Source organism: Otolemur garnettii, unplaced genomic scaffold (genome assembly GCF_000181295.1).
Source record: "Otolemur garnettii isolate 467f Iridium unplaced genomic scaffold, OtoGar3 scaffold00075, whole genome shotgun sequence".
NCBI classification, from domain to species: domain Eukaryota; kingdom Metazoa; phylum Chordata; class Mammalia; order Primates; family Galagidae; genus Otolemur; species Otolemur garnettii.
In genome coordinates, this window is record NW_003852470.1 from 767129 (window position 1) to 780110 (window position 12982).

General features: G+C 54.3%; 1 protein-coding gene across 2 annotated transcripts in view; it reads right to left on the reverse strand.

Annotated features, from left to right (window-relative positions):
• INPP5A (inositol polyphosphate-5-phosphatase A) overlaps positions 1 to 12982 on the reverse strand; it is a 199025-nt gene that overhangs the window by 13596 nt on the left and 172447 nt on the right. The window contains exons 10-12 of one of the 2 annotated variants that reach the window (XM_012807802.2): positions 10345 to 10440; positions 10121 to 10195; positions 2094 to 2167 (exon numbers count right to left, since the gene is read on the reverse strand). In XM_012807802.2, the coding sequence (XP_012663256.1) occupies positions 2094 to 2167; positions 10121 to 10195; positions 10345 to 10440 (245 nt within the window). Of the gene's footprint in view, positions 1 to 2093; positions 2168 to 8090; positions 8292 to 10120; positions 10196 to 10344; positions 10441 to 12982 lie in introns of those variants that run through there. The other variant, XM_023515641.1, reaches the window with a different exon arrangement.

The window sequence follows — 12982 nt, forward strand, 5'->3', positions numbered from 1 at the left end:
CACACACCTAGTCCATGACCTGCTCACATACATGCAGACCCATGAACCACACACTCACACACCTAGTCCATAACCTGCTCACACACATACAGACCCATGAACCACATGTGCACACCTAGTCATAACCTGCTCACACACATGCAGACCCATGAACCACGCATGCACATACCTAGTCCATAACCTGCTCACACACATGCAGACCCATGAACCACATGCGTGCACACCTAGTCATAACCTGCTCACACACATGCAGCAAAGGCACTGACATCATGCACACAGGAGTGAATGCACCCAAGCACACAGACCCAGGCACACAGGTCACAGCCTGTGCACATACTCTGCACACACACTCATGCACACATTCTGTGGCTATTTTGGGACACCTGTTTTATGGCAGTCAGAGGAGGACTTGTGGGCAGGAGCCAACACAGAGCCACCACCCTGACCACCACCTTGCTCTCTCCCAGCCCACACTTTTGCTTTTGACACTCTTTGGAATGGTTTCCAACACCCACGTGGCAGCCCAGTCGGGGCTGGGAACCAAATGGAGGAGGGGAATCAGGTAAGTCCCAGGTGGAGGGCTGGGCAGAGACTCAGGAGTCTTTAGCTGAGGCTCATGTCACAAATGTCCACTGTGCCCAGGCTGGGAAGTCCAACATGTTTCTGAGTGTGAGCTGGAGCTGGACCCCAGCACCTGACAACTGATGCTTCTTCAGTCTGGAATCTCCATGTTCATGTTGGAGAACTTTAGTGTTATTTCTAAACTACAGGAAAATGCCTGAATGCCTGAGGCAGTCTAGCCCTTAGGCACCCAAGCTTCTGTGTGCTCAGCACCACACCCACTGTGCTGGCAGGGATGAGGCTCTCTCACTGTGCAGTGTGGTGCTGATGCCCACAGGCTGGGGCAGGAAGTGATGCTCCTGGGAAAACCTACTCAGTTCCAGGGAATGACAGGTTTTTGTGCCACTGGAGGCCTGGCTGTCCTTCACTGTGAAGGTGACAAGCAATACTGTATGTGGCCTGTGTGCTCCATGGGAGGGTCACAGGGGTTCTGGCCACTGTGCACAGAGCCTGCTAGTGCCACCAGATGTCACCTCCTCAGCCCCGGTGCAGAGGGAGGCTGCCAGAGATGGTGACAGCCAGCGGCGGCTGATGCTCCTTGGGGACAGGAGCCCTCATAGTCTGAAGACAAGAGTGCTTGCCACGCTCCTAGTGGGGAGCCTGACACATGGCAGAGGCACCATGAGTGAGCCGGAAAGGCGAAAGCACATTCTGGATCCCCGACTACCATTCTGTGCTGAGGATGAGCTGTGTGTGCTGCTCAGCCAGATGCACACCTGGGCAGGAAGCAGCCCCTGTGCTCACCCAGGTGGACAGCAAGCCCAAGAGGCCAGTGGGTGAGGGCATAGCCCTCAGGACACCCTGCACGGCCCAGACCCGGCCAGCTGTGGCCACGTTCCTGCTCTCTGAGGCCCTAGGCTGGCTGGAGGCTGGGAAGCTGGTATCACTGCAGGAGATTTCAAGGCTCCACAAACCTCAGAGCACACACATCTCATGATGTGTATGAGAAACAAACAGAACCAAATACTCCCTCAAGACACTGCGTTGCGACAAGTCTCAACACTCCCAGGAAGATCTGTGACAGTCACACTCCCAGAAAGATCCGTGACAATTGCCCCAGGGAGGGACAGCCAATATGCACTCCCTCCCAGAAAGATCCGGGACAGTCACCCAGGACAGCCAGTATACAAACCCCCACATGGCCTTGTTTTGCATACAGGACAAATATTTTTTTAAAAAGAAGATCACAGAACTACTTATTATTCTCAGCTCGTAGCTTTCTTCAGGGTAGCAGTTTGCACACCAGGACACACATAGACACACAGGCACACACACCACAAACATAGGCAGGCAGAGGTGCACACACAGAGACACACACGGCACATGGTGCAAATGTACACACACGCAAACACATGCACACATTCACAGACAACGCACACACACACAGGATGCACGCCCAGGTGCGCAGATGCACGAGAGGGAGGAAGGTGGAACTGTTACCTGGCTCATCTGGCAAGCACAGTGTCCCTTACCTGGGTGGGAATGAGATGTCCAGTTCATACAGCCTGTCCTTAAAGACAGACAACTCTTTGTCAAATTCCAAGAGCTAAAGAAAAGGAAAAGAAGAGAATCAAGTCACTTTGGCTTTCCTCACTGGGACCTACTGGTCCGTGTCCATCTGGGAAGCTCGTAGCTCCAGGAGATGTGCGGGGGCTGTGTGCATGGGGGCATTGGCCCCGCAGGGGCTGCTGGGCTCTGGGAGCAGCTGCCTGTACTGTGGCCAGCAGCACCTGCACTGACCGCCACTGAGCGGCCTGCTCACCAAGCGACCTTCACATGTGGTACAGCCTGGCTGCTGGGGATCCCCAGAGAAGCACTAGCAGCCCCGGGTGCCACCACAGGGGTTGCAGCAGATGGCTGCCTCTCTTCCTTGGAGCTGGGCTTGATGTCTCAGCAGGAGGACACAGCCCAGAGTGACCAGCATCAGCCTTGTGCAAGGTCAGAATAAACTGCCTGCATTTGCACAGGTGAAATTCTAGCAGCAGCTCGGACACAAAAATGCTTGTCCCCACATGGGAAGGAGACCCCCTCAGGCCTCCCCAGAGACCAGCTCATGAGGGTGTTGCCCCTGAGCAGCCACCGTGGCGCCCAGTGGGATGCTCCTCCTGCAGCTGTGCCAGGCTCTGCGCTGCTTGCCTCCAACCACACTGTGTCCTCGCTCCTTCCTGCTGCCTCATCCATCATTCCTGAAACATGCAATTAGCACCTTCGTGTACATAGTAATTACCCGTGCGCCAGGCGGCTGCCCAAGCCACCTGCACCATGGCCCTGCCCGCTCTCCACTGCTGTGCTGTCCCCCACCTGGCTGGCACTTGTCTCTTGGGACCAGGTCAGGACTCAGGTCATGGGAACAGCCAGAATGTCCATCAGAAGTTGCTCTGTTTACAGCAGTGGCATGGGAACCAGATGATGGGAGGGGAGGGATGACCACACCTCCTCTGCAGGTGGGGCCATGGCAGACACAGCTGCTGGGTTGCTCTCTACCACAGCCCAGGCCCTGGGGTGCTCAGAACACACTCCTGCTGGGGGAGCACCGGTGGCTCAGTGCACCTCAGCGGCCAGACGGGAGACCCTGTCAGGAGGCGCAGGTGCCTGTTTCCATGACACCAGGTGGCTCCCTCTCCACCTCAAGGAGTGACTCTGAGGGCCAAGCATTTCTGGAAAGAGCCTGGGGTAGTCCCTCCATGGGTGGAGTGGAAGCCCCTATGGGGAGAATTGCCCCCAGGGTGAAGCATGCAGGTGGGCCCCAGACCACCCTGCACTTACACATGTGTGTGCACACACCTGGAGACACACAACAGGCCACAGACACTCATCACACATAAATCATCCCATGTCAAGAGGTCCCAGAGTGGGCTCTGCTATGGTACCATGGCAGGGCCCTTGCGCTGACACGGTGGGAGGAGTGGGGTGGTGGTGGTGTTGTGTACCGGGGAGGCTGCTGGCTTCTCTGATGCCGATGCAGTTCTGGCCACTGCAGTCAGTAAAGGGCGGTCAGTAAGGGTGTTCAGCCAGCCCCACGGCTACAGGCCACATGAGATCAGGAGCCAGGCTCTTCTGGAAAGACCCATGCAGGAGAATCTAAAGCAAGCTGCTGTTGAGGGAGGAGGAGCCACTGCCGACTGACATCCTTCCAAAGTGCTGACAGCAACCCCCTTGCATCTTGAGCACAGGGTTCAAGCACAGGCAGGCAGTGCAGGGCTCACCTTGCACTGTCAGGAATCCCATGAACCTGTGTCTGGCTCAGATTTCTGCTGGGCGTGTCAGCAGATGCTCTGTGATGTCCTTGCTGCTTCCTCACCATGCTCTGCTCTGGGAAAATGTGGTCCCAGCTCCTGATGAGCACCTGTAGCAGGGCCTCTCAGCCTCCGTGTGCAGCATGCACGACGTCCCCTTGGTCCAGGGTGAGCTGGCTGCTTACACAGTTCTCATTAGTGGCTCTCAGCTCTTTGAGCAAATACTCCCTCATCTCCTGGCTTATGAGACTGCTCTGGAAGCTGCCGCGAGAGCCATTCTTGCAGAGCAACCAAACATTTTTCTCATGTTGCTTTTAAAATCTTCTCTTTATGCTTAATATTCTGCTGCCTTGCTGTCATGTGTCTGCATGTGACTTTATTTTTATTTTCGTTCCTCCTGCTCAGTATTCACTGTGTCTCCTGAGAATTTGTCTCTGACAGTTCTGGAAAACGCAGTCATCATCTCTTCAAATTCATCTCCTGTGAATTCTGACTGGCTGGCTGCTGCACCCCAGCCTCTCCCATTCACTTTCTGCCAAACGTCTCTGTGCTGCCTTTGGGGTCACTCCTCAGCTCTGTTGTCCAGTTCACTGATTCTTTCTTCAGCTATGTCTATTCTGCTGCTTAATTCATCCCATAAGATTGATTTATTTTTTAGTGTCAGATTTTTTTTTCATAGCATAGTACTTAGATTTCTAATTTTCATGTTTTTAATAATTTAAAATACTCTTATTTTATAATTTTTATCAATTGTTAAATTATTTGGTATTCTTGAGGGTTCATCTTGCAAGATTTGAGAAAACGTTTATAGTTGAGATAGTAAATGTGGGTCCCGGTGTATCTGTGTGTGTAATCTCCCTCCAAGAGGTTATAAACTTTGGACATCATCCAGACTTTATGTCTCCAGAAGGCTCAGGCAGAAACCCTGGCCTCAGTGCCCATCCTGGACACAGTAACTGACCCTGGACAGCTCATAGCACAGGCATTGGCCCTAGGTTGCCTTGGCCATACTGACTGACCCTGGACAGCTCACACCATAGGCACTGGTCCTGGGCTGCCCAGGCCATACTGATTGATCCTGGACAGCTCACACCACAGGCCTTGGTCCTGCGCTGCCCTGGCACAGCCCACAGGTCTTGCCCTGGCTGGTCCTGCTCTAGACTCTCAGGCACATGTCAGCCAGGCAGAACCTTCCGGGGGAGTCTCAGTCAGACTGTGCCACTGCCCTGCTCCACCCGATGCCTCCTACCTCAACAGGATCACCCCCGCCTGGCTCCTTCCACTCTTGGGCCCCTAGGTCTTGCTGACCTCTAATAGCCCAGCACCTCCGTGCCCAGAGCTTCTTTGTAGACACTGTCCCCTGGGTCTCTCCTCTGCCCCACCCTGTTGCTCCACAGCCTGGTCATCTGCCCAACAGCCCAGGAGCTCCACGGTGGGGGCGCCGTCCATGTGGTTCACCCATAGCAGGGCCTGGCTCAGGGCAGGTACAAGTGAGCTCAGCAGCAATATGGTTCTGTATTCCCAATGTGGCTTCCAGAGGATCCAGCATTTTCTTTCTCACATCAAGTTATTGCCCTGATGAAACTCCAGTGGAAGTTCAGAACCCTGAAATGCCAGGCCCAGCAGGCTCAGGGCCCTGTCTGCCCAGGGAATGGAGGTCAAGTCAGACAGAGCACAGGGCCCAACGGTCTTCAGTACATTTCAGTCTAAGAATCTAAAGAGCTTTATCTAGTTTTTTTCTGACTGTGCTAGCACCTTATTCTATACAGATACAAACACTACTTCTGAAATTTCCCCTGGAAATGAGAAATGACAACTAGATGCCAGATCTCTTTCCTGAAAATGGGCTCTTTTCTCCACACTGAGAGTGAAGGTGCCCCACTGTGTCCTCAAAGACCCTCCTCCCTAAATGAGTTACTGCAGCCTGCTGGAAGTGGGCCAGACACTGGGCTTCTCCCCAAACTCCCCTTAAGAAGACACTGGGGCTGGGTGCAGTGGCTCGCATTGGTGGTCCCAGTACTTTGGGAGGCCAAGACAAGAGGATTGCTTGGGTCCAGGAGTTAGAGGCCTCAGTGAGCGGCAGTGATGCCACTGCACTCCAGTGGGCAACAGAGCCAGACCCTATGTGAAGAAGAAAGAAGTCACTGGACAAAGGACCATCCAGGAGGTATAGGCTGCTCACAGCCAGGAAACCATGAGCACCCTCCTCCTTCCATCTGCTGGGCCACAGAAGGCAGGGCCTCACAAGGCAGCCGTGGCCAACCTTGCAGGAGAAGGCAGGGCCTCACGAGGCAGCCGTGGCCGACACAGACAGGCACCTCGGCCACCCCGCCAGAGGTGGTGAAGGAGGATCCATGGGAGGAAACCAAGGCCCTTGCCCTTCTTCAACAACAAATTAACCATAGCTTACCGTAACTTTTTACTTAATAAACTTTAATATTTGTAACTTTGGGTCTCTTTTGTAAGGGCACTTAGTTTAAAACACAAACACATGCCCAGCTACACAACATATTTTTTTCTTTATATCCTTATTCTAAAATCTTTTTCTACTTTTAAAATGTATTATTTTTTAAGAACTTCTTCATCAAAAACTAAGACATATCCACACACATTGGCCTAGTGCAGGGTCACAGCCATCACCGTCACTGTCTTCGCGTCCATGTCCTATCCCACAGGCAGGGCCTCAGGGCCTAGAAGACAGGGCCACCCCTCCTGGGGAGTAGGGCCTCCTCTGCAGACTTCCTGAAGGGCCTGCCTGGGCTGTTACAGTTAACTTTATTTTTAATTAAGTAGAAGGAATACACTCTAAACTAATGATAAAAGTATAGTCTAGGGCAGTGGTTCTCAACCTTTACGGGGACTGTATTAAAGGCCCACGGCATTAGGAAGGTTGAGAACCACTGGTCTAGGGATATGTAAGCCAGTAACACTATCTTTTGCTGTCAAGTGTCATGTTGTGACATGTGTGATGCTGTCACAGGACAGGCACAGGGCATTCCCCTCAGCGTCCCACACCCATGAGCAGTGCCTTGTGTTTAACACCAAGACGGATCCACACCAGGGATTTTCTGCTCCATTATAAGCTGTTGGGACCAGCATCATATATATGGTCTGCTGTCAACCAGAATGTCACGATGTGACATGCGGCTGCACACATACATGCATGCATGTGCGCGCGCACACACACACACACACACACACACGTATTTGTTTTGCTTTTACATTTCTGAAAGGGCCGAGGATTATAAAGTCACCTTTACTTCTGTGCTGAACATCCCACCATCAAATGGTGAGACCGCTGTCAGTGTGGAGGTCCCCACGACCAGCTCTGGGGACACCTTCTAGGGGATCCACTCCTCTTTGCTGTGGGCACATGTGTGTACACATGTGAGATGTGTGTACCACTACATGCACAGAATGTGGATGGCACCCTGGGCTCACGTGTGCCTGAATTTGGGAGAGGCTTTCTTGAAACTCCCTGAATAGTCCTGGTTGTAATCGGCCTCACGGAAACCTATGGAGACCTATGGAGCCTGGCCAGCTGCCTCCCACCCTGCAGCGGCCAGGGCCTGTCTCCACATTCTAACTAAAAAAAGAAAACCTTGAAGCGCAACGCAGACTCACATGTGCACTCCAACAGGCACCTGGGTGAGGTGTTTGGCATGGTGGGCTCATGCCTTCCTGCCATGAATGACTCTGGTCCACCGCTGTCCTGGCTGGCTGTGGCATTGTGCCCGCCCAGTGGATCACACCCCAGGCTGTGTGTGCTTAGCCCCACCACATGTACTCACATCAGCCCATCTTGGGGCTGACCAAAGTCTTGTGCTGTCCACTCACTTGCTCGTCCCTGCACAGAGCTGCCCTGGCTGTGAATGTCGCTGCTTGCTTAGCTCATCAGGCTTCCCTGAATGCCGAGGCCATCTGGACTCTCCAGCCTCGGCCATGGACAAAACCAGACACAGGCTTTGCCCTCCTGGGCCTCAGGCCTAAAGGGAGGCAGAGGGCAGCACAACAGCCCAGGGGTCGGATAAAGAGCCATGCTGGGGCCAAGCAGGCTCTGACAGGCCTATGGGACCCTCACCCGGTGTGGCCAGCTGTGGAGATGTGGCTCCCAGGGCCTAGTACTGCCGCTCACCAGCCATGTGTACACGGATGATATGTGGTAAAGACATGGTTGCTGCTGGAACAAACTCCTGACGTGAGAGGCTTCTGACTTGGAATTAGTGGCATTTCTGTTGCATTGATAATTTGTATCTCTCTGAGATTTCTCACAAATATGACGACCAATTTCACATGCATCTTACACATTCTTCTTGATTACAGAGTGAAAAACAGGCAGGGCTGTGTGTGGACAATGACAAAGGGCCAGGCGATCGCGCATCTGTCAGGAGCTGTCCCCGCAGCAGGGTCCTCCGTTTCTTCAGAGACACGGCGCTGATAAAGGAAAAGAGCCCAGAAAATCAATGCACCCAGGGCGAGAGCGGCTGCTAAACACAGCAAACATCTCTCTCCGAGAGGCCGGGCGCCGCAGAGATTCCCCAGCCCTGCCCTGGGACAGCCGAGGAAAATTTAATCTCTCCAAATCCTCACCAGGGCACTCCATCCTGCAGTCCTGACAGCCACACTTATAATTAATTATACAATTTCGATGGGAATATCGACTAAACAAAGCTATAAATCATAGAAAAAGTCAATAGGCATGGACACATTCAATCATGTCCCGGCCAATGATTACTACTCTTAAAATACAATAATTATTTTCAGGAGCCAGCTTGAATTAAATTTCTGTCAGACGAGTACAAGACCAGTGGCTGATGAAAGATGCGATGGATTTTGGGGCTGAGTGTGGCGCAGGCGCATCCATCCTGGGGAGGCCGTGGTGCGTGTTTAACCAGATCACGAAGATGAGACTATCACGGACGGCCCACTTGCACGGACGGTCTACTTGGCTATCTATCTTGGCCCTCCCCCGACGGGGACAACGCCCTGTCTCCAGGCACGGGCGACCTCCCAGTCAACTCTCCTGTGTGTGTACCCTGGGCAGGCACACAGGTGAAAGCACGTCGGAGGGCACTGTTGTCTCTGGTGCTACCCAGCAGGACAGCTCTGCCACATCCAGCTCTTGGGAGAAACTGCACAAGGAGCCTGTGAGGGCACAGGGTACCCTGAGCCCCAGCCACCTTGGCAACCCCACTGCCTGTCCCTGTTAGACTCCTGATGTGGCGCCACAAACTGGGACGTGGTCTTCCCTAATTAAGCAACTCAGTTGTTTACTTCAGCCCCCTGCATTTTTCCACTAGAGAATCAAATCCAAAGTTCTTCTGAACATTCATACTAGTTTATTCTATCTTGAGAAGATATGAGATGCCTCCCATGAAGCCGGGAGAGCTCTGCTTCTGATATCAAAGTCCTTACTTCCATTGGCAAGAGCATGATCTGTCTAAATGCCGGGAGGAAGCCAAGGGCTTCAGGGCCCACTTAGGACAGTAACTCCCAGGATGTCTCCAGAGTGTGCAGCTTCCAGCCCCAAGGCACTGTCGGGCTCAGTCCTGTGTTTCTCCCTTGGCCACTGGAGCCTCCTCCTTGCCTAGCTCTTCGCTCCTTCCAGAACATTCTGTCCCCCTGGATGCCTCGGCACTTTCCAGGAGACCCTTCCTTGTCTTCCCACCCTGCACTTCCCAGGCTCTGAGAGGCTGGCTTGGCTGGGTGTCTGCATGGTTGCTCTGTCCCAGCCGTCCCAGCACCACGTGTGCCCACATGTGATCTTGAGCCGCCCATTCCCACTTCCACAGGTCTCACGCACACACCCACCGCCTATGCACACACATGCATGTGCAGTCACATGCTTGTACATTCACATAGGACATGCACACATACTCACAAGCATGCATGCACATCTGCCGTGCACACAGCAACAGGGTGCAAGGAGCCTGCATACGCTCATCCCCATGCACAGGGGTTTTTCTCCACTCAGAGATAAGCCCTCGTCTCTGGAAAGAGAAGGACCCAGAGAGGACCCCAACCCCAAGCACCCCGTGTCTCACACACATAAAGGTCTCAAGGCTGATGGATCCGGGGAGCATCACACACCCACGGATGGGACAGGGATGCTGGAGCCACAGCTCAGCCCAGCCAGGAGGCAGGACGCACCCACAAGCTGTTCTGGGAGAGGCTATGTGGCACTGAAGGTGGGGGTCAAGAAAGAGTGGTCCCAGGGAGGCAGAGGCTGCCCATGAGAGAACTGCTGGGGCAACACAACTCACCGCAGTGCCATTGTTGTCTCGGAAAACCTCTTGGTTGAAGTAGTCGAAGAGTTTCTTTTCTAACTGGAGCATAACCTGCGAGGTCAGAGGCTCGTCAGCACACAGTCTGGCAGCAGCAGGCACTCCCTACTTGCCCGCTCTCCCCCAGGGCAGGACAGGTGCTGGGGGCTCTGCAGGACCCTGGGGGCCTTGAGTTGTTTCCAGCAGCCACAAGCCCCGCTTACCTTCCGGTCGTTGTCTGACTCTCGGAATATCAGCTTCACAACTTCGTTGGTGTCGGCAGCCCGGACTGTTTGCATCGTGGCCTTTGTGCAGAGCGTCTGCAGGAAAATGCAGGAGGGCTTAGGCCCGGGGAGCAGGATGTCTGTTTCCAGATAGCAGCTGGCATCACTTCCCAGACACATGTCCACACCCAGACCAGGGAGCTGCCCTGGTACCCTCCTTGTAATGAGGCCCTGCTCTGCACCTGTCCCTCTCAGGCGGCCCTGCTCCGCACCCGTCCCTCTCAGGCAGCCCTGCTCTGCACCCGTCCCTCTCAGGCGGCCCTGCTCCGCACTGGTCCCTCTCAGGTGGCCCTGCTCCACATTCCAGGCTGGTTGAGTGCAGCTACAGATGCCACAAGCCCCACAGACCGTGTAGCACATTAGCACCACCACACCCAGAGCTGTGCCGAGAAGGCCCTGCCACAGAGATATGTGGGGGCCAGGCCAAGCTGCTCTCAGCTTCCTAGAAGCCTCCCCTCCGGAGGAGCCACGCAGATGGAGGGCAGGGTGGAGATGTACCCTGTTCTCTGCTAGTGACCCCCTACTCAGTCCTGCCGGCACTAGGCTGGCAGTGCCAGGGCGCTGCAGCGTGGGAAGAGCTGAGCTGGGGATAGGGACACAGCAGGGGCAGGGTGGTGGCCCCTAGAGCCTGCACATGCCAGCCATGAGGAGGGCCAGCCACCCGGACAGCAGAGGAGAGAAGGCTGCTGGCTAGCTGGATTACACCATGGCTGACTGTTAGTAATTAACTTCACCTCAGTCTTAACCTAGTATAGTAGGGGGTCAGGCAGAGCTGGGGACCACTCCTGGGCAGATGGCAGGAGCCAGAGGCCTGGGCAGGTGCTCTGTAAGCTTGGCACGTGCTGTGAACACAGGGAAGTGCTCACAGAGGAAGGGCAGCTCCCCTCCCCCACAGGAGGCCAGAGTTCTCAGTCCCCCAGGGGCCCTGGGGGGAGCTGGAGCAGCCCCACTAGGGGACAGGGCCAGCAGGGTCCAGAGCAGGGCTGGGGGAGGCCACACCCCAGGGCAGTCCATTGACACTCAGTGTGGGTCACGGTGGGGGTCAAGGCCCCAAAAGTGGCTTTTGGTCTGATGTGTCACAAATCAGCCTAAGGCCCTCACAGCCTGAGGATTAGAACAAGCACCCAACCTCCAGCAGCCCACCCTTCCTCAGGAGGTCCAAGCCCATCCAGATGCTAATGTGCTTAAGGGGCTTAACAGCCCTGAATGGGAGACCTGCAGGCCTCTGCATTGTAGCGCCCAGGGCATAGGGAATTCCTGGTCTGTCTGTCTCCCAAAGGCATCTGCTGGAAATTGTTAAAAAACCGCTTTATCTCCCCACTTCAGGCAGCTCCCAAAGGACAAACATGTGATGGATCCTGGTCTCAGCCCCCACCTGCGCCTAGAGCCGCCCCATTCACAGGCTGCCTGTCCCCTTTCCTTTCACTCCAGCAACGGTCCTGGCCACTCATGCAGAAAGCTGCCAGGCTGGGCCTTTCCGGCTTGCCTACTTACAGAAAGGATTTTTCACTTTTTTTGAAAAGAGAAAGAAATAGCCCAAATGCTACTTTTCAAAAGCTATCCAAGATTTGTTTCGTCATTATTAGTGTTGGAAGGAGGGCCAGGAAGGGCAGCCCCAGTACTCTCTCAGGGGCACTGGAGATTTAAAGGGACGGCCACGTGCTGATGAAGCCCTCTGTACGCAGACTGGGAGGTCCCTGTGCCTCTTCTTGTTGCCTGGACAGGGACTCCACAACCAGGGCCCAGGCGTCGTCCGGGACGCAGTCCAGGTGCAGGTACGGTTGGGAGATGGGCTTCTGTGTTGTGGGCACACATTGTTTCTACAGCCTGTTTGATTTACACAGAGCCTCTTGGCCATCAGGGGGCTGTGGCGACCACATGTACAGATGACAGCCTGTCCCAATGCCCCTCCACAATTATATAGGCTCTGCCACAAAGTCTCAAATTCTGTAAAAAGGCAAAGCAGCCTGTTGGCTCTCAAACACCAAGTCTTTAAACAAGACTTAAAGAGCCTACCAGGAAAGCAAACACTGCCACGGGCAACACACGAGGTGGAGACACAGGATGCACACAGGGCACGTGGGGGGCCACAGACGTGGTCTCAGGAGGAGAGCCCGAGACACCATCATGCCTGCACGAGAGGGCATCAGGGACCCAAAGTGCTTCCCAGGAGTGTGACAGGCCAGGGACCACCAGGAGTCCTTTGGCAGGAGCCCAGCTGGCGGCATTGCTGAGGGGGTCTAACTTGGGGGACACGGGGATTTCAGAGCTGAGGGAGCCACCTGCATCAGGAAGTAAGTTCACAGTTCTATGGGGCAATTCCTGGACTATCTGTGGTGGCAAGAGGCATATCAAGAAAAAACATGTGAAAAGAGAATTTTAAAACTTCTACTGTCAACACAAACTAGGTCAGTCAGCTTTAACCTAAAGGCACAGGACACTGCAAGGTTCTTCTCCTCACTGCTGAGCCCATGACCAAGAGCGAGACTGTAAAGCCCTTGGTGCCCACATCAACAATCAGAGACCTCTCGGTGTCCTTAGTGCCCACATCAACAATCAGAGACCTGTCGGTGTCCTT